At 37.6% G+C, this 26649-nt stretch overlaps 1 protein-coding gene across 1 annotated transcript in view; it reads right to left on the reverse strand.

Moving 5' to 3' along the window:
* LOC149141847 (uncharacterized) overlaps positions 1 to 10049 on the reverse strand; it is a 292486-nt gene extending 282437 nt beyond the window's left edge. Inside the window, exon 1 of the mRNA XM_089448516.1 lies at positions 9511 to 10049. Coding sequence (XP_089304642.1) covers positions 9511 to 9513 — 3 coding nt within the window. The 5' untranslated portion in view covers positions 9514 to 10049. The remainder of the gene's footprint in view (positions 1 to 9510) is intronic.
* Between the last annotated feature and the right edge of the window lie 16600 nt (positions 10050 to 26649).

The following is a 26649-nucleotide window of genomic DNA, read 5'->3' on the forward strand; positions in this document are numbered from 1 at the left end:
GATATTCGGAAAGTTTGCCCCATGAAACCCTCTCCAGCACAATTTGAAGCTCAGCGTCAGCCCTCCTAGCCTCTGCATCAGCCCGAAACTCACTGTGTAAGCCCTCTAAGGCTCTGCACAGCCTCTACGACCCTCTACGTGACTCTTGCAACCTCCACGTGGATGACACAAGCCTCTGCTTCTGTGCTGGTCTCTCGGCACTATCTTTGCCTCTTTGCCTCGTACTCACTGCCCCTCGCTGCAACTGATCACTGATTCGATTTCTCTTAGCAAACCCTGCTCTAGAAAATCGAATGACTGATCACTCTGGTGTATTCTCCAACTGACCCTCAAGCCTCCTCTTATACTTTTCTTGTTGGTCCTTCAACGGCCGAGATTACATCTCTAATCAACGGCTAAGATTAGATTTGGCTTGATCCATGTCATTTAGAACCTTCTAACCTAGTTTTATATTAATATCCATTAATATTTTATTTTTCCTAAGTTTAGACTTAGGAACTCCATTAAAAATATTAATTATTTTAATATCTCCTTAACCGGGTAGAATCTGCCCAAACCATTTCTGGGTCTTGGAGATCTCATGTGCTTTAGCCTCTCCACCAATTTTCATGGCTAAAGCACATCCGATGCTACCCCAAATCAACACTCCCCGCCCAACATCCTCTGCACTGCTACATCATGTACTGTTGCCCATGGCTTCACCACTGCCACTGCTACATCTGTACTACTGCCTATGTCTTTACCACTGCCACTGCTACATCTGTACTGCAACTCCCTCTACATCTGTGTTGTTGTTGGTCCTTCCTCCCAACACTGTATCTGCACTGCAGTTCTCTTCTCATCATGCTGCATCGTGCTACTGCAACTGCTACTGCACTTCAACTCAGTTACTGAGAAGTAAGTAACTGATCCACCCAACTACTGACATCCCCGTCAGGCTAGAAACACTCCCAATGTTGAAGCTCTCTTTGTCGCTATCTCGTGCTCCCTCTACTGCTTCTGCGCCACTGCAACTCCCTGCCTCTCGCATTGTTGCAAACCTCTTTGTGCCATCCTGCACTGCTGCAACCTCCTTTGTGCCTCTCGCACTGCTGCAGCCCTCTCTGCACTGCCTGGGACTACTGCACTACAGCACTCTCTGCCGCTTCATCCGCATTCGTTTCTACCGACATCTGCCATCCTGCTACTCTCACTTCGAGGCTCCCGTAGCCAGGTATAATCCAAGAGTTTGGGTGCCTCAAGGATCCTGCCCCTCATCGCCTGTAGTCTTCTTAACTACAGCTCGATGTCTCCCCACCTCTTCTCTAGAGGTACATGAGCACTCATGGCACAATCGTGATCCTCCTCTACCTCCTTTTCCGCCTTCACTAGCGCTGCCTTGGAGTCAAACGCCTCTCCCTTAGTCTTCTTCCTCGGACACCGGTTCGCATAATGCCCCAGTTCCCCACAATTGAAGCACTTTACCTTGGAGAGGTCCTTTTTCTTCCTCTTTTCCTACTTCCCTGCAGATGCCAGAGCTGCATCCTCCTCCTCCTCTTTCTTGACCCGGACTCCTTCTCTGCTACTTCCCGTCTTGAACAGTCGTCTGATCTCTTCTTAGCAAAGAGCCGCCCACAATTCTTTCCAATCTGGAAGATTTTCTCTGCCCAAAATACTCTGGACAAATGCCTCCCACTCCTCAGAGACTGCATTTAGAGCAATCCTCACAATCAACTCTTGATCCGACGTGGCCCCTATGGAAGTCAGTTGGTCCCGGATCTCCTTCAATCTACCGAGGAAGTGATCTATCTGCTCCCCCTTTTGCATCTAGTATGACCCTAGCTAATTATCTAGTAACATCTTCCTCTGCACGGAAGTATGTTGGTAGAACGTCTTCAAGGTGTCCCACAATTCCTTTGTTGTCTCCTTCTCGGCAATATGTTGGACCACATGATCCTTGACCCCATCAAGGATTATGCATTTCGCCTTGGCCATTGCTTCCTCGTACTTTTCATTGTCAGCAGGGTCAACTGGGATAGCCACTATTCTCAAGGCGAAGGCCTTGATGCGATGTCTATCTAGAATGGACATGATCTTGGCCTTACATACCACAAAGTTGGACGCCCCGTCCAGCATGTCTTGATCCCTCAGTCCATTCATGGCCATCTCTCTGCTCTTCCTTTTGACTACTCTAAGTCTCTACTTCCCTTTGGAAGTTCTCTCTTCAACTCCTTCTGAGTCACTACTTCCCTCTGGAAGTTCTCTACTAGACTCCCTCTGAGTCCCAATTTCCCTCCTGGAAATCTGCCTGCCAACTGTCGAGTCGCACCTCTCTGATCTCCCTGCAACACTGATCTGGATTTCTTGGCTAGAAATCCGCTTAGGTAGCGACTCCCTCTACCTTGGTTTTGCCCTGTTAGGTACTATTCTGTCTCGGCAACAACAGCACCCCACCAGCTTCACTCTCCGCAATCTTCCCACAGCTTCCTATGCCCCAGCAATTAAAGGACTAAGCCACTAGGCTCTGCGCAATCCCGACACTGACTGAATTGCTCCATTAGCCAACTGCGTCAACCCTCCTGGTCTCTGCGTGACTCTTCGTGAGCCTATTCTACTCTCTTCAGCCTCTGCGTTGGCCTCTTTCTAGCTCGCACTGATGACGCAGTCCCTCTGCGTCAACCCTTCTCCGCCGCTTTTTGCTAGGAACAGCTTCTGTCACTCAGGACAGTTGTTTCCACTGCAAATACTCTGATTCGGCTAGTGCCTTCAGCTCTCCTGTGATCTGCAATGCTCTAATACCATGTTGAAATTTCTAAATATTACCAGTTAGAAATTTTATCTGTATTCTCTGGTTTATTTCGCCTACTTGTTAATTACGAACAAGTTATTTAACCATATAAATATTGAAATAAACACAATACAGTCTCAACCATCTACAGATCAACAGCTAAAAGAAATAAACAAACACACAAGTGACACTGTTATTTTTGGACAACTCGTCCCCGGAAAAACCCAACTTGGGAAAATCGGTGCAACAATTCTAAGGGTTATTTTATTATGCAGTCTTTCTGAGTACAACTGGGTGCCAAACTGGCTCACCCGATAGAGAAAATAATCCGGTAGTAATACCTCTCTATTCAAAAGCAGATATTCGGAAACTCTGCCCCACGAAACCCTCTCCAGCACAATCTAAAGCTCAACGTCAACCCTCCTGGCCTCTGCGTCAGCCCAAAATTCACTGTGTCAACCCTCTGAGGCTCTACACAGCCTCTACGGCCCTCTGCGTCACTCCTACAACCTCTATGTGGATGACACAGGCCCTTCTGGCCTCTGCGCAGTTCCTTCTGCCTCTGCGTGGCTCCCTCTGGATCAACGTCTGCCTCTCTCTGCTTCTGCGCTGGTCTCTTGGCACTATCTCTGCCTCGTACTCACTGCCCCTCGCTGCAACTGATCACTGATTTGATTTCTCTTAGCAAACCCTACTCTAGAAAATCGGATGACTGATCACTCTGGTGTATTCTCCAACTGGCCCTCAAGCCTCCTCTTATAGTTTTCCTGTTGGTCCTTCAACGGCCGAGATTACATCTCTAACCAACGGCTAAGATTAGATTCGGCTTGATCCATGTCATTTAGAACCTTCTAACCCAGTTTTATACTAATACCCATTAATATTTTCTTTTTCCTAAATTTAGACTTGAGAACTCCATTAAAAATATTAATTATTTTAATATCTCCTTAACTGGGTAGAATCTGTCCAAACCATTTATGGGTCTTGGAGATCTCATGTGCTTTTAGCCTCTCCACCAATTTTCATGGCTAGAGCACATCCGATGCTACCCCAAATCAACAATCCAGCAAATATTTGAATCTTGACATTTCTCTGTTCTCTATAATGATCAAACATAGGAGAAAACGATGTTGGATTGATAAGTTTCTCAGGTAGTTACAGTAGCTATCCAGTTTTACCTAGAAGCAGCACCCTGAACTTGCTATAGTAGGGTAGATCAGAATAATTTCACTTGAACAATAAGTGTAGTATAAATATGCTCTTTCAAGAACTTCAATTTGGTTGTTTTGCTGATCTCGAACACACATGTGCATGACAAGATTCTCAAGCTCTCATGCGCTATAGTATCTGTTAGGGTATATTGACAATGTGGAATGAAACTTTCACTTTTCATGGTGACGTCATGGTTTAAATATGGGGCATGGATATCCCTTGGAAGAATCCTTGGTTGATTTTTATGAGCATTGTTTCACTTGATTGGAGGGCTTAACACCCCCACCCTGTAGGACCACTAATGACAATCATGGTGTAGTCTTACGGTGTTATGTAACTAAAGGAGGTTATTTGCATGACTTGTTAACAAATCCTACTTGAGATGCAAACAAATTCTTTGTTTCGAGACATGACTGATGACTAATGAGCTGATTTCAAGGAGTTGTCCGCCTTTTGGACCTTACTCAACCATGCCATGAGGTCGCTCCACCTATTGAGACCTTGTTCAAACACTTTATGAGATAGTCCTACCATTGGAGCATGAATGTTGGGCTACCATTTGCTTGGGATGGCACTCTACCTTGTATTTTGAGGCTTAGACTACATTTCTTCAAGAGAATGTTGAACTTTTATACACAGCAGCTACTTGCATAATTTAGAGGATGTTTCCACCTTGAAAACCCATGTATCCCACTTTGACGGAATCTTAGGAGCATCGATTTGCACTTTGGAGAGGTTCATGGAGCATCTACACATGTTAGAGAGCCTTTGGAGGCTATATGTAGCACCTTGTGGCATCGTTTATCCTCCTTTGGAGGAAAGGACCTTTTCTGGGGGATTTATCTCATCTTGTTCATTGTACATGTGGCTAGACCACTTTTATTTTGTTGTTATGTTAGATTAGTTAGTTATATTTTACTTTTTGTAGGCTACATCTAAGGAATCACATGAGATATTATTATTTTAAAGTTTGGAATCGTCTACATAAAGAGATGCACTTCCTCATTTGAATCCATGGTTGGATTTTTGGGAACTCTCTCTCGTTGGAGCTTAGTTGACATATTTTTTCTTGGAGCATTGATGGTGCAAGGGTTCTTTCTTTGTGGATGAATGTTGTCAACTCTTGAAGCTTCTCCAACTTGGTTTTATTTTGGTGCAAGCAGATTAATGGTGGAATGTCAAAGTCTTCTACAAGGCTTTCATGAATCATGATCAATACATTGAAGGATATCTTTATCACTTGGAAGGAAGAAGTTTAAGGTTTGTCCCCATTCTTCCTTTGTTGATTTGGTGAGTATTTGATACCATGCTTTGCTCTTCCTTGTGGTTCATTGGCCGAAGTATTAAGTGATTTCATCAAGTCATAGTTAATTGTGGAATACGAAGGTTGTTTTCAATTGAAACCCCTTCTTGTAGACCTTAAATTCATTGTTGATCTTGATTGGGTAAGGGATTACTCTTCTTCGTGGTTCTAGTCTCAAACCCTAATCCTTGAAGCAAATAAGCCAACTCCTTGGAGGGTTTGCTTCTTGATTTCATTGCCATTTGATTCACCTTGACTCCTTTGCCCTAGTAGGATTTGGCACTAATCTCTATGTTCTTCCATCACTTGTTCTAAAAAATATTAAAAACTCCAAACCCCATTTTACTAAGACTGCTCTCAACGTCACCTTGTGATTGATTGCTTACCCTTAGTAATGCTAGTATGGATACCCCCCCACCTTGAGTCAAAAAAGAGCTCACCTAAAGTGTAAAGGATAGGTTGTTGAGGTGACAGTGGTGACCTTCCTAGACGTTGGCCCTTGGATTGATCATTGTACCTTGTGTATTAAGGCTTTCATCATTATGTACAATTTTGTCACATAGATAGTCAAGGGCAGTATGTCAATCAGACATTCATGTATTTTTGTAAAGAACATGGCGTTGAACATGATCACTTTGCTCCCTACACCCCTTAACAAAATGACATTGTTGAAAGAAAGAGCTAGACACTGAAGGAGATGGCAAATTGCATGATTAGTGCAAGAACATGGCACCTTCTTTCCGGGCTGAAGCAGTGAATTATTTCAATTACATTCAAAATTGGATGCCTCGTAGGGTAGTGTTGCATATGACTCAAAGGAATCTTGGACCAATATTAAGCCTGATGTCTCTACTTTTAGGGTGTTTGGCAGTCCAAAGAGGGCTTTAATTCCAAATGAAAAGTACAAACCCATGGAAAAGAAGAGACAACCACTAATATTTGTTGGTTACTACGAGGATAGGAAGGCATATAGGTTATTTGATCCTATTTTTAAAAATGTTTTGTTTCAAAGGGCTATCCATGTTGATGAACGCTTCAATTCCACATTGTCTCCTACTCCCACAAATTGTCATGCCAACAATGGTGTAGATCATGTTGTCATTTTAATTTTTGTAGAACAAGAAGACGATGAACATTTTGTTGCTACAAAATCACACTACTGAAGATGAAAATAAGCTAGAAGAAAATCTACCATCAACATAAATAGAACATGAGCAGCCTAAATAGGAACAAATTGATCAAGGACAGCACATGAGGAATATTTTCAATGAGAAAAACAGGCTTGTCAGGTATGTCTATGAGCCAACTAATTTCGGTTATTTTACCTTTGACCCTCACCATAATCAGTCATAATTTATAAACAATTGGTGTCTCATTTTTGAGTGATGCCATTTTAGATGATTCATAACATTTTTTTAATGTTATTGAGATATTTGAACAGGATTTAGCCATGACAAAGGAGTATTCTTCTTTATTAAAGAATCACACATAGGATCTTGCTTGCATGTGTAAATGGGTCTATAGAACGAAATATGCAGCAAATGGCCTTGTTGACAAGCATAAGGCACATCTTGTGGCCAAGGGATTTTCATGGGTTAAAGGAAGTGATTATTCTAAGACCTTTGCTCCTGTTGCCAAGAAGAATTCATGTGCTTTCTCTTGTGTCCTCCCAAGACTGGTCAATCTACCAAATGGATGTGAAAAGCGCTTCTGTGCTTGGTGATTGACATGAGGAAATCTCCATAGAACAACCTCCTGGTTTTGTGTAGGATCCTTCTCTTGTTTGCAGGCTTCGATATTCACTATATGATTTCAAACAAGTTCCTCGAGCTTGGTATGAGAAAATGGGTAGCTTTCTAATTACTTCAAGGTTCAATCAATGTCATTATGATCAATAGAATTACACTGGAAGGCAAGCCACTGATCTCGTGATTTTGGTTATTATGTGGATGATTTAATTCTCAGGAGTTATTCATCCATGACATAGAGTGTTCAACAAGAGTTGATGGAGCAGTTTGATATGACAGATCTAGGTCTTCTGCATTATTTCTTAGTCCACAAGTTCTTCAATCTTCAAAAAGGATCTCCATTTTTTAGCAAAAGTATGCACTCAATTTATTTTAGTGCTTTGGCATGGTTGATTGTAATCCTGCACCTACCCCATTTCAATCAAGTGCCACCCTTTCTATTAGTTTCTCTTCATCATGCATTAATCCTTCACTGTATTGGCAATTGGTTGGGAGTCTACTGCATTTGACTCAAACACATCCTGACATTTCTTTTGTAGTTGGGCTTATCTCTTCATTCTCTCAAGATTCTCATGAGAATCACTAGAAGGCAACGAAGCACATTCTACAGCTAATTTTGGTATTTAGTACACCTTTGGTACTTCTCAGCTTGTGGGTTTCACTGACTCTACTTGGGTTGGTTCAGTTGATGAATAAAAGTCCACCTTCGGCTTTTTCTATCGCCTTGGTTCTGCTCATATCACAATTCGTGCAGAAGTTGAATATCAGGCTATAGTTCTTGCTAGTTAGGAAGTTCTTTGGCTTTGACAACTAACGACAAAATTTGGCATTCAACAGGAACATCCTTCTACTCCTTCATGTGATAATCAGAGTGCCATATACATTTCTCACAACCCAATGGAGAATCAAGGGACAAAACACATGCACTTCATTCAACAACTCATCCAAAATGGTGTTCTCAGCTTGGAATATTGGCCTAATGAAGAGCAAGTCGCAGACATCTTCACTAAATCTTGGGCAGCACTTCATTTTCTTCAATTACAATAAATGCTTCAGATAAAGTAAGTTGTCCTTGGGAGGTCATCTTGAGTCCTACCTTCACTTTTTGTTTATTTTGTTTTCTCTCTTTTGGGGAGGAGTTTTTTTTCCCTGTGTGTTTTTCTCCTTCTCTCTCCTCTCTACTTATGAGAGTTTGTACTTGAGTACATTAACAGGCCTAGTTGTTGAGATCCATTTTTGTCTTTGTTTACTTCTGAAATTTCAGTTAAGGGGGTCTAGTGTTCTTTTCAAATGCAGCCAACTACAATTAGTTGTAATCTTACCTAGGCGTCCTTATCTGCCCAGTTGCAACAGCTATCTTTTGCTAGAGCTAGGCCTCTTCCATTGTTATATATGGCAGACATTCCCTTGTATTTGATATACAGCAGGTCTAACAGATCAATTCTACTCTTTCTTATCAGAGGACTCCTTACATTTTGGGGGCAGGGAGGGTTCTTTTTCAATGCAGCCAACTACTATCAGTTGTAAGCTTACGTAGGCATCCTTATCTTCCCAGCTGCGGCAGCTATCCTTTGTTAGAGCTACGCCTATCCAATTGTTATATATATCAGACATTATGTTATATACATCAGACATTCTCTTATATTTGATATACAGCAAGTGTAAGAGATCAATTCCACTCTCTTGTAGTAGGTATTTTTTTGGGTTTTGCAGTAGTTTATGTGCTTCGAATGTTCTTTTAAACATCTTCATTTGTTTTGGCAAGGCCAAGAATCGATCTCAGATTCATTCAGTGGCCGCTTCTTTTCATCATTTTGTGGGGTGAGTCATTTACTGCAAGATTGACCACGATCGAGACTGAATTCCTTTGTATTCTTTTACAAGTGGAATGCAGAATCAACGAAGCATACTTTTGTAAAATGATAAACAAATTGATCAACGTCTACTGCTGAGATATTCTCTAAACTTTTCCATGTTCTAAAATATTTTTTTTTTATCTCGGTGCATTCAACCTTGACAAATTTGTTTCTGTCTGGATTCTTTAATGTCCATATTTTAAAACGTCTTTTCATTTTTTATCATCTACTTCCAAAAGCAAATTTAACAGCCTTTACCAGACAAGCCCTTTTTAGGTGCATTCAAACTTTACAGATTTGTTTGTATCTCTATATCATTTAAACTTCAGATTTTAGCCCATCTTTTCTTTTTGCTAGTCTCCTTCCAAGAGCAAAATTCACAACCTTTACTAGAAAGGCCCTCCATAAATTAGAATTTTCGTAAACGTCCGAACAGACAAATTAAAAATCAACAAGAAAAATAATGATATATTTCCGTCGATTCGTCTCACGGAAAAATAAGAAATAGATGATTAAACTAGTCCGGATCCGTACTCAAAATACGGATATTCATCGCAAATCTTGGCACGCAGACTCACGTTCATACATGCAGAACCTGGCAAATAAAAGAAAAAAATATCTTACCATTTCTGCAACAGGATGATTAAATTCCTAGACGGTTCTGGGGATTGAAGAAGCAACTCAATTCTTTCTCAACTAGCATGAACAGCACTGTATTAAATACACTGCCGCTGAAAATTCAGCTATCAAAGCCGAAAACGAAATGCTTGTTTTCTTCCTCTTCCGTAAGTCGATCCACCTCTAACTAAATTTATCATTTATTTACATTTCTTTAAACTCCAAGATCTTTCACGGCTTCTTAGCAGTGATTTGTTTCGTTTCGCAACAACTGGCCATTAAGGAAAACTCCAGTAAGCGGACGATGCGGTCAGAAAAATTCGGGTAGAAAGGGTGACAGTCCAGTCATACATCTGGAAGGGGCTCCATTCTTATAGTCCGGGATATCATGGGTCGGTGATCGCCTTCCTAATGCTATTACAAGCATGAACCCACTCTACTATTACAAGCATGAACCCGAACCTTTGTTTGAAACTATTCTAACGACCGAAGCATGGTGAATGTCACATCATGAACAACAAATAAGACAAAGAAGTACTGTAAAGTTCTGGATCCTAAAGATATTTGAAAAGATGGGGATCATAATTGATGGAATCCCTCTTGATATTATGTGAGATTGGAGTTTTTGTTTGTCGTTAAGGTTCGTGGGACTTTTCAACTAGAAAGTTTATTTGCTGCCTTTTTCACCCTTCTCATTCTATTCCCCTGAACTTTTTCATTCCTTTCCCCAGCTTCATTCAGTCCCACAGGAGTGATATAAATATATCAGTCCCACAGGAGTGATGTAAATATATCTAATCAAATATATCAGCGTTTCATATAAAGAGAAATATCTAGGGTATTTCAGAGTTTAATATAAAGAGAAATTCCAAGGTTAATATATTGCAGTTTAATATAAAGAGAAATATTTAAGAGGAGATAAGATGTAAAAGGAATATAAATTAATTTAGATTTATTTTTATTTTAGATGTATTAAAAGTTAAGAGGGATCAGTTTCTAGAGTGTGTAAGTTTTTTTTTTTTGAAGGTTTGCCTTTCAAAAAGAGATTTGTACTTTAAGAGGTTTGAGTCTTCTAGACATTTGATAGATTGGAAGTTAAGTCTGAATGTTTGCACTTCAAAAAGAGATTTGTACTTTAAAAGGTTTGAGCTTTCTAGACACTTGATAGATTGAAAGGTAAAATGAATTTCGATTTAGTCTTGAAGATGTAGTTCAATAGTTAGGTGGGATTTTTTTCCTCACAAATCTTGTGTCGAATCTCAAGCAAGACTATGTACACCTAAAAGTTGCTCTAAGTGTGATGTGCAATTCTCGTTTTAAAAAAAGATAATATAATATTGTGGTTGAATTGAAAAAAATAAAAAATAAAATAAAATAAGAAAAGGAAACCAAAATAATGATTAATAGAAAAGAATTAAAAAGTATATATTAAATCATTATTTATTTATTTATATTAGCTTTTAAGTATTTATGCTACATTAAAATTTGATTTTTGTATTATTTTATTAGTTTATTTATTTATATTACTTTTTAAATATTTATGATACATTAAAATTTGATTTTTGTATTATTTTATTAGTTTATTTATTTATATTACTTTTTAAATATTTATGATACATTAAAATTTGATTTTTTATTATTTTTTGGTAGAGATAATTAAAACTTTATTATGGAGTGTTAATTAAATAATTATATTTATTTTGAAATAGAGATTTTCTAATTTTAATTTAATTATTAATAATTAATAAGTAGATGGTAAAGATTTAAGTTTTAATATTTTAGAATGTTTTTAGTTGTAATTAGAGATCAAATGTTAAAATTTAACTCAAAAATAGTTATGTTCTTTCTACTTTTAATTAAATTTATTAATTTAAAAAAATGTTATATGAATGAGTTATGGTTTTTTGAAACATGTTTTGAATTGAAAATAAGATTAAATTCAAAAATAAATAAAATAATATATTAAATAACATAATGTTTTTTTTAATATATATATATATATATATGAGATTTGTGTATTATTTTATTGGTAAAAAAAAATTGAATACTATAATGGAGCAATTACTATGTAGAAACAATTAAATTAAAAATTGGAAAAAAAATAAGAAAATAAAGAAAAAACAATTGAAAAAATTTAGTGACAATAAAATGTATAATCAACTAATCAATCACATAAATAAATTTCAAAAAAAATATCAAAGGTTCGGTTCTTACTTGGCTTTTTGGATCACTTATGAGAGATGCATTCACTTTGGGAGCAAGATATGAAGGACTCTACAGCGTCACCGGAAGACCACTACTATCATTGGTTTATAATACAAATCATCTAAGCGAATTATGGCACCGAAGGTTGGCTCATATTCATTATGATGCTCTTCCGAAATCAAAGAACTTGGTCTCAGGGATTCCAAAGGTTCAAGCTCAACATGATGGAGTATTTTCAGGATGTGCTAGTGGAAAAATGACAAGGGGACCATTCCCCTCTAGTAAAAACAAGACCACTGACATCCTCCATCTCATTCATTTCTAAATGCCTGTGCACTCTATTAGTGGATATCTCTACTACATCACATTCATTGATGACTTTTCAAGAAATACAAGGATATACTATTTGAAGCATAAGGATGAAGCCTTCGAAACATTTAAGGATTTCAAAGCTTTGGTTGAAAATCAAACATAGAAGAAGATCAAAATATTCAGGTCCGATAATGGTGGAGAATACATTCAAATGAATTCATTGACTTTTGGAAAAAGGAAGGTGTCAAGAAGGAAACAATTGTGTCATATACTCCCGAACAAAATGGTCTAGCTGAAAGGAAGAACGGGTCTATAGTAGAAGCCACTCGAGCGATGCTCCATGATCAAAAGTTGCGTAAATTTCTTTGGGCCGAAGTTTCACATGTTGTCGTATATGTTCTAAACAGGGTGCCTCATCAAGCTTTAGAAAACAAGACTCCCGAAGAAGTATTTAGGGGTGTGAATCCTGACTTTAGTCATCCCCGCATATTTGGATGTCCTGTATATTTCCATGTGCCGAAGGACAAAAGGAACAAATTGGAAGCTACAAGAAGAAAAGGTAGGTTTGTTGGGTATTGTGAAAATTCTAAAGCATTTATAATATATATTCTTGGTCAAAGGAAGGTTGAAATTAGCAGGTATGTTACATTCAATGAAGATGTCGCTCTTGGAAAAGCAAGAGACCTTCCTCTGCCTTCTCCTCCCGAGAAGAATGGTGATATGGATATCTTAGATGGCCCGTTCGTTCCCAAATCTTAGACTAATATCGTTGATGATCCCACGGAGCCCATGGATCCATCAGATTCTCCTCTTAGTAATCCTCCTACTAGGAAGAGACCACTTTGGCTCCGTGACACTCTTCAGGATGTTGATAGTCATGTGCCCATTCGAATATCGTTTAGAGAAAGGAAGAAGCCATGCAGGTACTAGGGATATGTTGTAGCCATGAGCACTATGATTCAAGTCGAACCTTCCACATTCAAAGAAGTCGTAAAAGAACAAGTTTGGAAAGATGTTATGGTCAAGGAATATGAATCTATTATGAAGAATGATGTATGGGATGTTGTGCCGAGACCGAAGGGGAAATCCGTGGTAACTTTGAAGTGGATATTCAAGATCAAGCATGGAATTGATGGAAGCATTGAAAAATATAAGGCGAGGTTCGTGGTTCAAGGATTCTCCCAGAAAGAGGGAGAATATTATGATGATATATTTTCACATGTGGATCGATATACAACCATGCATTCGATAGTTTCCCTTGCCACAAGTTAAGGATGGACCCTTCATTAGATGGACGTAAAGACAACATTCCTCCATGGCATGCTACAAGAAGAAGTATACATTGAGCAACCATTGGGAATTGAAGTAGAATATTAAAAGGCATACGTTTGTAGATTGAAAAAGGCTTTGTATGGTTTGAAGCAAGCCCCAAGAGCATGGTATGCCCGCATAGACAGTTATTTAGTGAAGTTGGGATTCACAAGAAGAAATGATGATCCCAACGTATACTTCAAGGTAGTCCAAGTTATGTTGTTGATTCTGGTTTTATATGTTGACGATCTATTCCTAACAGGTAGTGAGCCTCTAATGATCGAGTGTAAGAGGGAGCTATCCTCTGAATTCGAGATGAAGGACCTTGGACTCATGCACTATTTTCTAAGCCTTGAGGTGTGGCAAAGGCTTGGTGAGATTTTCCTTTCAGAAGGAAAATATGTTGTGAAGTTATTGGAAAGATTTGGAATGATAGAATGCAAGTCCCTACCCACACCGATGGAAATGAACTTCAAGAATTTATGTGGAGAAGCTGCAAGACCCGATTTGGCGAATCCATCCAAATATAGACAGTTGATTGGGGCTCTGATGTTCCTTGTGAACACCCATCCGAACATATGTTATGCAGTGAACATGTTGAGTCAATTCATGACTGAGCCTCTCCATGCACATTGGACCGCTGCCAAACACATTTTGAGATATTTGCAGGGAATGATTACACTTGGTCTAAGATACTTTGCCAGAGATGTTCGAGTTCATGGATACACTGATGTTGAATGGGTGGGAAATGTTATCGACATGAAAAGTACGTCAGGATGTTGTTTTAGTCTTGGATCTGCCATGATATCTTGGATGAGCAAGAAGCAGAAGTCTGTAGCATTAAGTACCACCAAGGTAGAGTATATTTCTACTAGCATGGCTAGTTGCGAAGCAGTTTGGTTAAGGAAGCTCTTTGGAGATCTATTTGAGCAGGTCCTAGATACTATAGTGATATATTGCGACAACAAGAGTGGGATCCATCTGACAAAGAATCTCGTGTTTCATGACAAATCCAAGCACATAGAGATCTGATATCACTTCATTCGTGAAATGGTACAAAGAGGAATCGTTCAACTCCATCACATATTGATAGATGAGCAAATTGCAGATATTCTCACCAAGGCTTTGCCAGAAGAGAAGTTCTTGGTCTTCAAAGAGCAACTTGGACTGATGGATGTGACCCCTCATGATAAGGGGCACCACTGATTAAGGACATTGAGCCGTACTCTTCCCCCCTATCTCAGCTCCCAGGGTGAGGAATTGAGATAGAGGGTTCCTGGGGTTGAGGGAACTCTGGAAAATATGGTATCACCCCTATCTGTTACCCATAGAGTTGGATTAGTAGCTCACCCTATCTTGGTATTTGCAGAGTATGCCCCAGTTGGCATCATGCCCACAAGTTGGGCTTGTTGGGGTTATCCCTCCCTGTTTGGACAACAGGTAAGGAGACTTGGGGGCATGAGATCCTTAGCTTTGGTAAGTTGGTTATCTCGCCCAAGCTAGGATTATGATGTAGGTGTTCTACCACATGACTCTTAAGGGTCATTTTGGGAAGATCAATGGGCAATACGATGGGTTGAGTAGTAACTCCCTTACATCACCTATTGCTCGATATGGGCTGAGTTGTAGCTCCCCCATGATATTTCTGGGTAGTATCCCGATGACATATTTCCGGGTAGTAGCCTGATGAAATATTTCCGGGTAGTAGCCCAATGATATATATTTCCGGGTAATAGCCCTATGACTGATATTTTCGGGTAGTAGCCCGAGGACAGATATTTCTGGGTAGTAGCCCGTTGACAGGTATTCCGGGTAGTAGCCCGTTCATAGAGATTTTGAGTTGTAGCCCAATGGACAGGGGGTGGTAGCTTTTGTTGCCCATGAATCTTCTTCTTTATATTTAAGAATGTTTCAGTAGATATAGCTGAGCATATTTGTACACATGATGACAGGATGACACATTGATCAATGGATAAGTTTTACAGGTGGAATTCTCCCTAGTTGAGAGGGAGTGTTAAAAATATGCAACTGCGGTAAAAATCCACTTTGGACTAGTCATTTGATGGATACGATGATGGCATTGAATTCCTCTTTTCAACATGACCAAAATCGACCTAAAGATCATCTCGTTCGGACAAGAAGAAGTTGGTTTTTTTATTTTTTGCACCCACTCATGAATATTGGATAAGGTCGGCATCACTCTCATGTAGATCGACCTCAACATCAAATGGACATTGTTGAACACCCCTAGAAGCCTATAAATACAAGTGACCTAGAATCTCATTTGGACATCACAACATCAAGCATATTCTTCTCTTCTATCTTATTTGGTTCGACACATTGGCGAAGGAAAAGGTTGTACGAAGGTCTGAAGTCTTAGATCTGAAGCTCACACAAAATTAGGGTTTATGTTCTAGACGCTAGCATAGAACTAGGAAATTTTGTCCCTGGATGCACGCATGATATGGTCAAGACAATGTCTAGGAAGCTACAGACGCACGCACGCTAACCTGAAGGGAGCGTCCAGGGGTTTGACTACAGTTGACCATCATCCAAAGTTTTCTGAAGTTGTCTGAAGTCTGAATCAAGTTGTCTCTGATATATTTTGCCACTGTAAACTGGTTTCTGAAGTTGTTGGGTTGTATTGTTGATCATATTATATTGGGATCATTGTACTCTCTTCTGAAATTTTTATGACAATCTAATAAAAGAAGAATTTCAAAAGGTTTTCCCCCTAGTGGGGTTTTTCCCTGGTCTTTGACCAAATCTGGTGTCTCTTGTTGATGTGTTGATTGTCTTCTTTGTCATTACATATATTGTTCTATCTTCAATTATTGTTGATGAATGGAAAGACTAATTGTAATTTGAAATATTGCTAATTGAAGTTTGGAATTGGGCTAAAGTAGTTGAGACATATAGAACAATCTAAAAATTAACAACTTTTATAAAGAGTTGTGATTGTATTTAGAGAATTTCTCTTGGAGGCTTTCCCCTTGAAGAGGTAAGTGAACATAGATCTTTATTTCTTATTACCAAAGAGATCTTTCCGAGGGTTTATTTCTCTTTTTTCACTTGTTATCAGGTTGTGCACTATATTTCATGTGAATTATACTACACAACATATCTAACAACTGAGAAGATCCTTGAAGGTAAAACCTTAGCCATTATTTTATAAGAAACTTCCAACAAAGTGATAGTCCATAACCCCATTCAAAACTCTAGTTACATCTTAGGAATAAGTTTGGCTAGCCCTTGATTGAAAAGCTCAGAGAGGTGACTTTTAAGGCAAAGCAACTAAATTTATCACCAATAATTTCACATATGGCCTTATAGAACGCATAAAGTAGAATGTCCATGCTTAGTGACTTGCCATTCTTTAAGAAATCAAAGAAACATGAAACACCTCACTTAGAAAAAAAATTATCCTACTTGCCCTGATCACCATGAGAAACCTTGATAGGTACAACCCTACAACATGAATATCTAGCAAACACCATCCAAATATCATAGCATAAGATATAAAAATATTCTAAAAATGAGAACTAAATATAACTCTGGCCTCGTAATGGACCTTGTCAAGAGAACCATCAAACATATGCAGTCTAAGTGCCTTATTAGCAGCCACCTTCCTCATAAGGAAGTCAAAATAGAACTTGAATCCCTCATTTCCATACTAAATTCACTAAAGACGTAAATGAACCCAAGCACCCCTAGAAATATAGTCGTCTTCTCCCTAAAAAAGCATTCCCAACTTTACATCATCTTCTTAAAGAGTCATATTATGAAGATCCTCTTCAAGAAAGATAGGAACCTCCTAAAGCCTCCCATATCCACTTCCTAGTTATCATCCTACCCATCTAGTCATAAACTTAACATTACAGCAAATAATATCCTTCCTTCAAAGGACAAATTCAATTAGCCTTTGCATGCCTCAAAAGGATATATTTTGTTTAAACTCTTGTAATTTTGTAAAACAATTTCTTGTGCTTCCACCCTTTCTTTCACACCATTAAGCTCTTCATTTGACTTATCCTTGTCACTAACATTAGTATTTTATTTTAACTGAAATGAGAATTTAAGGAGAATCAATGACTTCAAAAGATCAATTACCACTATTACACCAAATACAACTATTTAATAAATGCCACCAACATGGCAGTTACAACATGTCTCCAAATACTTGAACATACACAGCTAGGGAAACAAATCGTTCACCAAACCATTGTCTTCTTTGTCATTGCATATATTTTTCTATCTTCAATTACTATTGATGGATGGAAAGACTAATTGTAATTTAAAATACTGCCAATTGAAGTTTGGAATTGTGCTAAAGTAATTGATATAACATAGGACAATATGAAAATTAACAATTTTTATAAAGAGTTGTGATTGTGTTTAGAGAATTTATCTTGGAGGTTGCCTCCTTGAAGAGGTAAGTGAACATAACTCTTTATTTCTTATTACCAAAGAGATGGTTCCTAGGGTTTATCTCTCTTTTTTCACTTGTTATCAGGTTGTGCACTATATTTCATGTGAATTATACTACACAACATATGTAACGACTAAGAAGATCCTTGAAGGTAAAGCCTTAGCCATTATTTTATAAGCAACTTTCAACAAAGTGATAGTCCACAACCCCATTCAAAACTCTAGTTACATCTTAGGAATAAGTTTGGCTAGCCCTTGATTGAAAATCTCAGAGAGGTGACTTCTAAGGCCAACCAACTAAATTTATCACCAATAATTTCACATATGACCTTATAGAACGCATAAAGTAGAACGTCCATGCTTAGTGACTTGCCATTCTTTAAGAAGTCAAAGAAACATGAAACACCTCCCTTAGAAAAAAATTATCCTACTTGCTCTGATCACCATGAGAAACCTTGATAGGGACAACCCTACAACATGAATATCTAGCAACCACCATCCAATATTATGGCAAAAGAGATAAAAATATTCTAAAAATGAGAACTAAATATACCTCTCGCCTTGTAATGGACCTTGTCAAGAGAACCATCAAACATATGCAGTCTAAGTACTTTATTAGCAACCACCTTCCTCTTAAGGAAGTCAAAATAGAACTTGAATCCCCCATTTCCATATTAAATTCACTAAATACATTAATGAACCCAAGCACCCCTAGAAATATAGTTGTCTCCTCCCTAAACAATAATTCCCAACTTTACATCATCTTCTTAAAGAGTCATGTTATGAAGATCCTCTTCAAGAAATATAGGAACCTCCTAAATCCTCCTTTATCCGCTTCCTAGTTACCATCCTATCCATCCTCTCATAAACTTAACATTACAACAAATAATATCCTTCCTTCAAAGGACAAATTCATTTAGCCTTTGCACGCCTCAAAAAGATATATTTTTTTTAAACTATTGCAATTTTCTAAAACAATTTCTTGTGCTTCCACCCTTTCTTTCACACCATTAAGCTCTTCATTTGACTTATCCTTGTCACTAATTTATGGAGAATCGATAACTTCAAAATATCAATTGCCACTATTACACCAAATACAACTATTTCATAAATGCCACAAACATGAGAGTTACAACATGTCTCCAAATACTTGAACGCACGCAACTAGGGAAAAAAATTGTTCACCAAACCACTCAAGCTAAGACCCTTTGACAACAATAGTAAATTCTATATCCATAAAAAACCAACACAATTTGTCCAACATGTGAAGGAATCTCGCAAGGCTTGAAGAATTTAAAGTCAACCTTTAAAAAACAAAATTGGATTTAAATGTGAAGGAAGTCATTTCCAAAAGTAAAAGTGAGGAGTGGAGTGTATGGATCCATTACCTATGATAGACACATAATTTCACCTCCACTGTCGTTGGGAATCTTAGCTTTGAGTGTTATCTCAAGTGGTCACGAGCCAAACATGAGATATCTTCCCTAAGTTGTGGAGGTGGAGGGGTTGACTCTCTTTATCTCCTAAGGATTCGGTGCTCAAAACTTAAGATTCAACAGTGTACCTTGGTTGCCACCCATTGATGGCAATGGAGTCTCTAGGGGTTTCCCATGCATAATTATAAGAATTTAAAGAACATATTTGGGAAGCTTCATCTTATAGACAATTGATTTTTATATGTTGTATTACATATGTTGGATCTAAAAAACTTAGAACACCCTTTGTTCACTCCACTGCCTTAGTTTAAAATATATGGAAACATAAGGCACATGTGGCCTATCTCATGTCATGGTAAACTCATCCTACATTACCCTTTAGATTCCTCCATATGCCTCTATGCACCACTCTCCAATTTTATTCTTATCATGCTCCACCTAATGATGCAATAAATTGGTGGGTGATGCCTATGTGATTTTGGTTTCTTCAAAGTATTTTCATCACTCATGGGTATTCCAAGCATGTAGAAACCAATATTGGACACAATTTTAATTTTTAATCATGGTTTTTTTTTTGCATATTCACATGCCTAAAATTCATGGATTCTTTATCTACTTTAACAATTAGGTTATTTTGCATTAGGAATTGGCTTGTTTAGGATTCACATTCAAACCAACCAAGAGTCACATATGATGATTAATTTGGGCAAGGGAGTGCTTTGAACAAATGGTCATTTGTAAAGAAGTTGAAATCAATAACCAAACATTAATCATAAACTGCGAAGGAAATCTAACATATTCTAGAATATTTTCATGGTGTGGGATTTCTCTTTGTTTCTAATTAAATGGATGCTCATCCCCTCATGGTCAATCAACTCTTTGACTACCAAGGATGTCATAGAATGGGGACACTAACATCCCTAACCTCATTATTATGGACTTGGATGCACCATTGAGGTATTGACAGATATCCTAGAGTTACCAGCTAGCTTCTAAAGACATGTGGATAAAAGTTCCCTCTGACACCGAGTCATAGTGAAGACCTTGGTGTGGGGAGATGATTACTCCATTCTTTCACCCTTGTATACTTTATTTTAATGTCTAATTTACTTTATGATGTTGAAAATATTCACGTGTTCGGGAAAAATTGAACCAACTCATTGATGTATATACTAAGATTTTACTAGCTTAGGAGCTCTACTACACAACCCCTAAATGCTTCAGATACCCTTTTAAGGTGGGATTTAGGTGTGAAAAGGCCCCTTTGGAGGAGCTTGAGCACTTGATTCTGTCTCCTAATTAGTTGTTAATGTTGAATTCCAATACCACATCTACAAGGTTGTGGAATCATGAATGATAATCGAATGTTGTGGATTGTTAAGCATCAACTCTACAAGAATAATCAGCCTGCCCAATTCTTGGATGATGTCATATGTAATGTCCCTTTTCGAGAGTAGAAGAAAGAAGTCAATTAGTTTAATTATTTGATATCATCCTAATGGTGATAGTGAGTAATTAAATTTAAAAAAAGGGGGTTATTATGTGACTTTGGTTTAATTAAGAATTATAATTTATAAAGTCACTTTATTATAATAATAAAAGGTGATCCATGGTATTTCAACAACCCATGGTATTTGGACGGGGAAAATTATAAAAAGGAAGAAGAAGGGAGTTCAGGGCATGATTGAGTATCAATATTCAATAATCGTTCTAATATCTCAAATAGGTTACAGTGTTAGGGATGAACCCTCGATATTTCCCAGTTTCAATGTTGAAATATACGCCTAGATGGTGACATAAATTTTCGGTGGTTGTAAATCCACCCTAGCTGATCATTTGCTTTTGTATAAGAGACTAGATTGATATTCAAGGAGGCTTAAATTAATAATCCAAGAGACTCAAATTGGTTTATTTAGAAGAGAAAAAGCACATTTCCAATTCGAGGAGTTGAAGCAGAGAATTTCTAGCTATTCATCTACTAGGTTTCCTCAAACTTTGATGTAATCTTCTCCCATAATTTATTGATAAAATTAGTTGGGGCTTGTGGTATTTATCTCCAATTTTCCTAGTTTGCAATTGTAATATTTATTTAAGTGTTGGAAATTTTATCATACAAATTTATGGTGTTTCTCGTAAATTTTCATGGTGTATTTCTGCGAAACTTTTCTAGAAAATTTAACCAATAATATTAAAATGGAAAATTACAGTAGTATCAGAGTTGACTTTCATACCAACTTGAAGGGTTTATATAAAAAAAATATTCCAAATCAACAAGAGAAACTATTCGTATGATTATTTCATAATTTTGAAGATTGTAACAAAAAAAATTGCGGATTATAATAGTAATTTCATGAGGGTGATAGAGAAAGTTGGAGCGCAGGTCTCATTGGAGATGAAGAAAAGAAAAAGAAATTGTAGATTTGAAATCAATAAAGAAGAAATTAAAGACCAAAGAGTATAAATTGAAGAAAGTCCAAGCAAAAAATGACTTGGATGAAAATATGGAAGAAGAATCGGTCAAGAATTATATGCCTTGTGACGAATTGGAAGTTTATGGCTACACAAGGAAACATAGCAGTGAAGGGAACAATGTTTTAGAATTTTTCATAAGTACCATTAAGGGGAATGATGCAGGGGAATGGTGTTGAATCAAAGGTAAAGGTATCCAACCTTCCTATGAGGATCATCCCCCATGGTTAAGATACATGGGATATTTTTGTTGTTTTTCATAAGGTCTCTCATATCTCGATTAAACAAATTAAATCAAATAAAGCACAGAGAAAGCATTAGACTTTTGACAACTATTGTTTTTGATAGGGGTAAGAGTAAAATAACATTTGAAAGTATGGAAGATTCTAATAAGGACGGTCCACTACTTGAAGATAATGAAATCCAGATGTTCAACTATGGCAATGCTAGTGGCATTGCTACAACTGAAGATTTGACAACTTTAGTGGGCATCAATGGAGCTAGAAAGATGTCACTAAAGGATGGTCTTGAATTTGATCTTGTTGTGGTTATAAGAGGCTTGATTATGGATAAATAGAAAGGAAACTTGGTCAAGGTTGATCACTTTGGCCATGTAAAAAGAGTTGTGCATGGTACTATAATGCTCTCCAATCGATTTATAAGTGAAATATATGGGCAAGAGCTAGTTGATCTACGAAATGAAAGTCGATGGGAATTCCTTAATATTCTTTTCTCAATTTTTGAGGTGGTGATGTATATGCAAATGGTTGACAGATTGGATGACGGAGGCATACCTCCAAAAATTAGAGCTCTTGATTATCAAGGTCTTTACAAGGTGGTATCAAAAGCTCTATCTAGAGCACATGTAGAAGGACAACTAGAGAGTGAAATTATAACTGAACCTGAATACTTTGTGGAGCTAGAAACTGAACTTCCACTGGAACTTTTAGATCAGAAGGAGGCTAGAAAACAACTTCTTCTCATCACAAACTCAAATTGTCACTACAAAATAAAACGATGAATTATGCCTTCAATAAGTTTATCCCAAATGACGTGGAGTGAATGATATTTTTTAGATGGCCATTGTCTTTGCAAAGAAGCCTTAGTTTTTTCAGTCAACAATAGTTGTAAAAGAAAAGCGAGTTTCAGTTGGTACATTAGAGTTGCTTGGCAGGCTGGGAGTAAAAAATTACTGGTATTAAGAGACATTAAACACACACAGGAAGAAGAATATACAACGAAAAAACTAAATGGGAAACTGAATCAAATACACAACAAGAACACACAAAAGTTACGTGGTAACACCTTGACAGTGTGTCAAGGAAACCTCCATAGGGTAAGGGATTGGAAATATTTATTAATCAAGAATGATTCTCCATGATACAAGCCTCTCGGAAAATCCCAATTAATATGGGCTTACTTCGTTACATAACTTTGTTGTCACATTTCAACAATCTCCACCTTGAAAACAATTTTCCTAATCCCTTGCCCATGCCCATTCATCATCTCTTGTGCAAGCCAAGAGAAGTCAAACACCATTGAAGCTTCTCTACTGTAACTAGCTTCGTGAATATGTCTGCACAATTCTGCTGTGTATGCACCTTCTTGAGAGCTACTTTACCTCCATCGATCATATCTCACAAAATGATACCTTACATCAATGTGCTTGGTCCTACTATGATAAGTTGGATTTGTAGCCAAATGAATAACACTTTGACTATCATAGAATACATTCACTTTCTCCTGTCTCCTTCCAATCTCATCAAGTAGACCTTTCAACCAGATTTCTTCTTTTCTAGCATTTGAGGCAACTATGTACTCTGCTTCGGTAGTGGACAAAGCAATTGTTTCTTGAAGCTTTGGCATCCAGCTAATTGCTTCACTTGCAAGAGTAAAGACATAACCTATAGTAGATCTCCTTTTGTCCAAATCACCTGCATAATCATCATCCACATAACAGTAGACTGGCCCTTCACTACCATTAAAGATGATGCAATGGTCACTTGTGCCTCTCAAATACCAAAGCACCCATTTCACTACTTGTCAGTGTTCTCCTCCTGGATTTGCCATGAACCTGTTGACAACTCCAATTGCATGTGAAATGTCATGCCTTGTAGATACCATCACATACATTAAGTTGCATATCGCATTTGCATATGGTACACGAGACATATACTTATTTTCTTCATCAGTTCTGGGACTCAAAACCGAAGAAAGTTTAAAATGGGAAACTAATGGAACATTAACAGGATTCACATTGTTCATACCGAACTTTTCAAGTGCTTTTTCCACATACTTCTATTGTGATAACCAAATCTTTCCATTTTTCCTGTCTTTGTGTATCTCCATTCCCAAGGTATGTTTTTCCGGTCCAAGATCTTTCATATCAAATGTCCTAGAGAGTTGAGCCTTTAAATTGTTGATCTCTTCCATGCTTTTGCTTGCAATAAGCATATCATCAACATACAAGATCAAGATAATGAATATGCCATTGAAACTCTTAAAGTATACACAATGATCATACTCACTTCTAGTAAAGTTCTGGCTCACCATGAAGGAGTCAAACTTCTTGTACCATTGCCTGGGAGACTGCCTTAGGCCATACAATGATTTCCTGAGCTTGCAAACTAATCTTTTGTTGTGACCTTGTACAAAACCTTTTGGTTGTTCCATATAAATCTCTTCATTCAAATCACCATGTAGAAAGGTTGTTTTAACATCTAACTGTTCTAACTCAAGATCAAGTAATGTAGTTAGTGCTAACACAGTACGAATAGAAACAAGTTTTATGACTGGTGAAAAAATCTCATGAAAGTCGATACCTTCAACCTGAGAATACCTTTTTGCTACCAACCTCGCCTTATACCTCTTGATACTTCCATCAGCATTTCACTTCAATTTGAAGATCCATTTGCATCCGACAACACTTCTCCCTTCAGGAAGTTCTACAAGATCCCAGGTTTTGTTCTCGGCTAAGGAATCGATCTCTTCTTCCATAGCCCTTTTCCACTTTTTGTTATCTGCATCATCCACTGCTTCCTGATAACAAGAAGGTTCCCATCTTCAGTAATCAATGCAATAGATGAATCAAAATCTTCATACCTTTTGGGCGCTTTTATTTCCCTTGTAGACCTTCTTAGAGTGATTGGTTGTTGAACCAGTTTTGGAACTTCAACAATTTCCTTTGTATCTTCTTCACCTTTTTCTTCAGAAGTCTCTCCTTCCTTTCGACTTTCTGAAGAAAAAAAATTAGACTCCAATTGAATTTGTTGATTCATCAATACCTGTCCCTATTCAACTTTTCAACATCTGATTTTAGAAGATAAGATTCATCAAACATTACATCTCTACTAATGACTATCTTCTGTGAAGAAGGATCCCACAATCTGTATCCTTTCACTGCATAATCATACCCAGCAAAGACATAACATTTCGATTTGGATCTAATTTTGAGCATTGATTCTTAGGAATAAGAGCATAGGCATCACAACCAAAAATCCTTAAATGTGAATAATCACAAAACTAACTTGACCAAACTTATTATGAAATTTTACAATTAATGGAAAATGAAGGTGATCTATTTACTAAATAACAAGTAGTAGATACTGCTTCTACCCACTACTCCTTTTGTAGGTTAGCATTGCTGATCATGCTTCTTGCTCTTTCCATAAGAGGCAAATCAATTAAATGTTTAAGAACTGACAATGGCAGTGAATTTACTTCTCTATAATTTGAACAATACTGTAAGGATGAAGGGATTTTTAGACATAAAACCGATGTTTATATTCCTAAGCAAAATGGCATTGCTGAACATATGAATCAAACTCTTATGGAAAGAGCCAGAAACATGATCAACAATGCTAAGCTGCAAAAGGAGTTGTGGGCAGAAGAAGTATCTATTGCTTGTTATTTATTAAACAGATCACCTTCAGTTGCCATTAATTGTAAAATTCCTGAAGAAGTTTGGTCGATTCAATCTTGTGATTTTTAACTTTTAAGGATTTTTGGTTGTGATGCCTATGCTCCTATTCCTAAGAATCAACTCTCTTTAAAATAAAAATTGACACTCTATCTTTTGTATTTATCATGACACAATTCAGTGGCCCTGCCTGCTTGATCTTCTCTTCTTCACGATAGCTTTTCTTTCAATGGACGTTCTCTTTTGAAAAAATGGTAAGAAAGTATCTGCAAAGAAACCAGCGGCTTTGAAAAAAACATGGCAGCCTTTCCATTTTTCTTTCCGGTGGCAGCGACAAACTCTCTCTCGTTTTCTTTCCAGCAACTACTCCCCTTGACATGGATAGCTTGACCCTTCCACTTTAGGGTTCTCTCTAGAAACAATAGTCAGGACCATCAATGCATGATCATTCAATCAATAAGGCTTCAACCAACTAACGTCTTGCTTTTCACTTCACGTGTGGCTAAAAAATAATGGCTTTGTCTTTTCCTTTAGACCAACGGATCCCTTCACAACAAATTGGTGGATGTTGTTTTCTCAGCGTGGCAGGGTGTTGCCTTCAATAGTCTGTAACCTTCAATCACACACCTTGCTTTTGACTATTCGTTCTCTCAGGCAGTAGATACCCTTTCTTTCTAATGGCTATTCTACGGGCTTGTTTTTCCTCTTTGTGGTTCTCTTTCTTTGGAATGGAACAGACTTTAAAATGATCTCAAATACCCAACCAAGATATGATACCAGTTGTTGGTATTAAGAGACATCAAACACACATAGGAAAAAGAATATACAAAGGAAAAACTGAATGGGAAACTGAATCAAATACATAGCAAGAACACACAAAAGTTACATGGTAAAACCTTGACAGCGTGTCAAGGAAACCTCCATGGGGCAAGGGATTTGAAATCTTTATTAATCAAGAATGATTATCCATGATACAAGCCTCTCGGGTAATCCCAATTAATATGGGCTTACTTTGTTACATAACTTAGTTGTCACATTTCTAAACAAAAATGAATCACCTCTAGA

Source organism: Pinus tabuliformis, chromosome X (assembly GCF_031772625.1).
Source record: "Pinus tabuliformis cultivar Carrire ecotype Pingquan chromosome X, CPIR1, whole genome shotgun sequence".
In the NCBI taxonomy this organism is placed as follows: Eukaryota; Viridiplantae; Streptophyta; class Pinopsida; order Pinales; family Pinaceae; genus Pinus; species Pinus tabuliformis.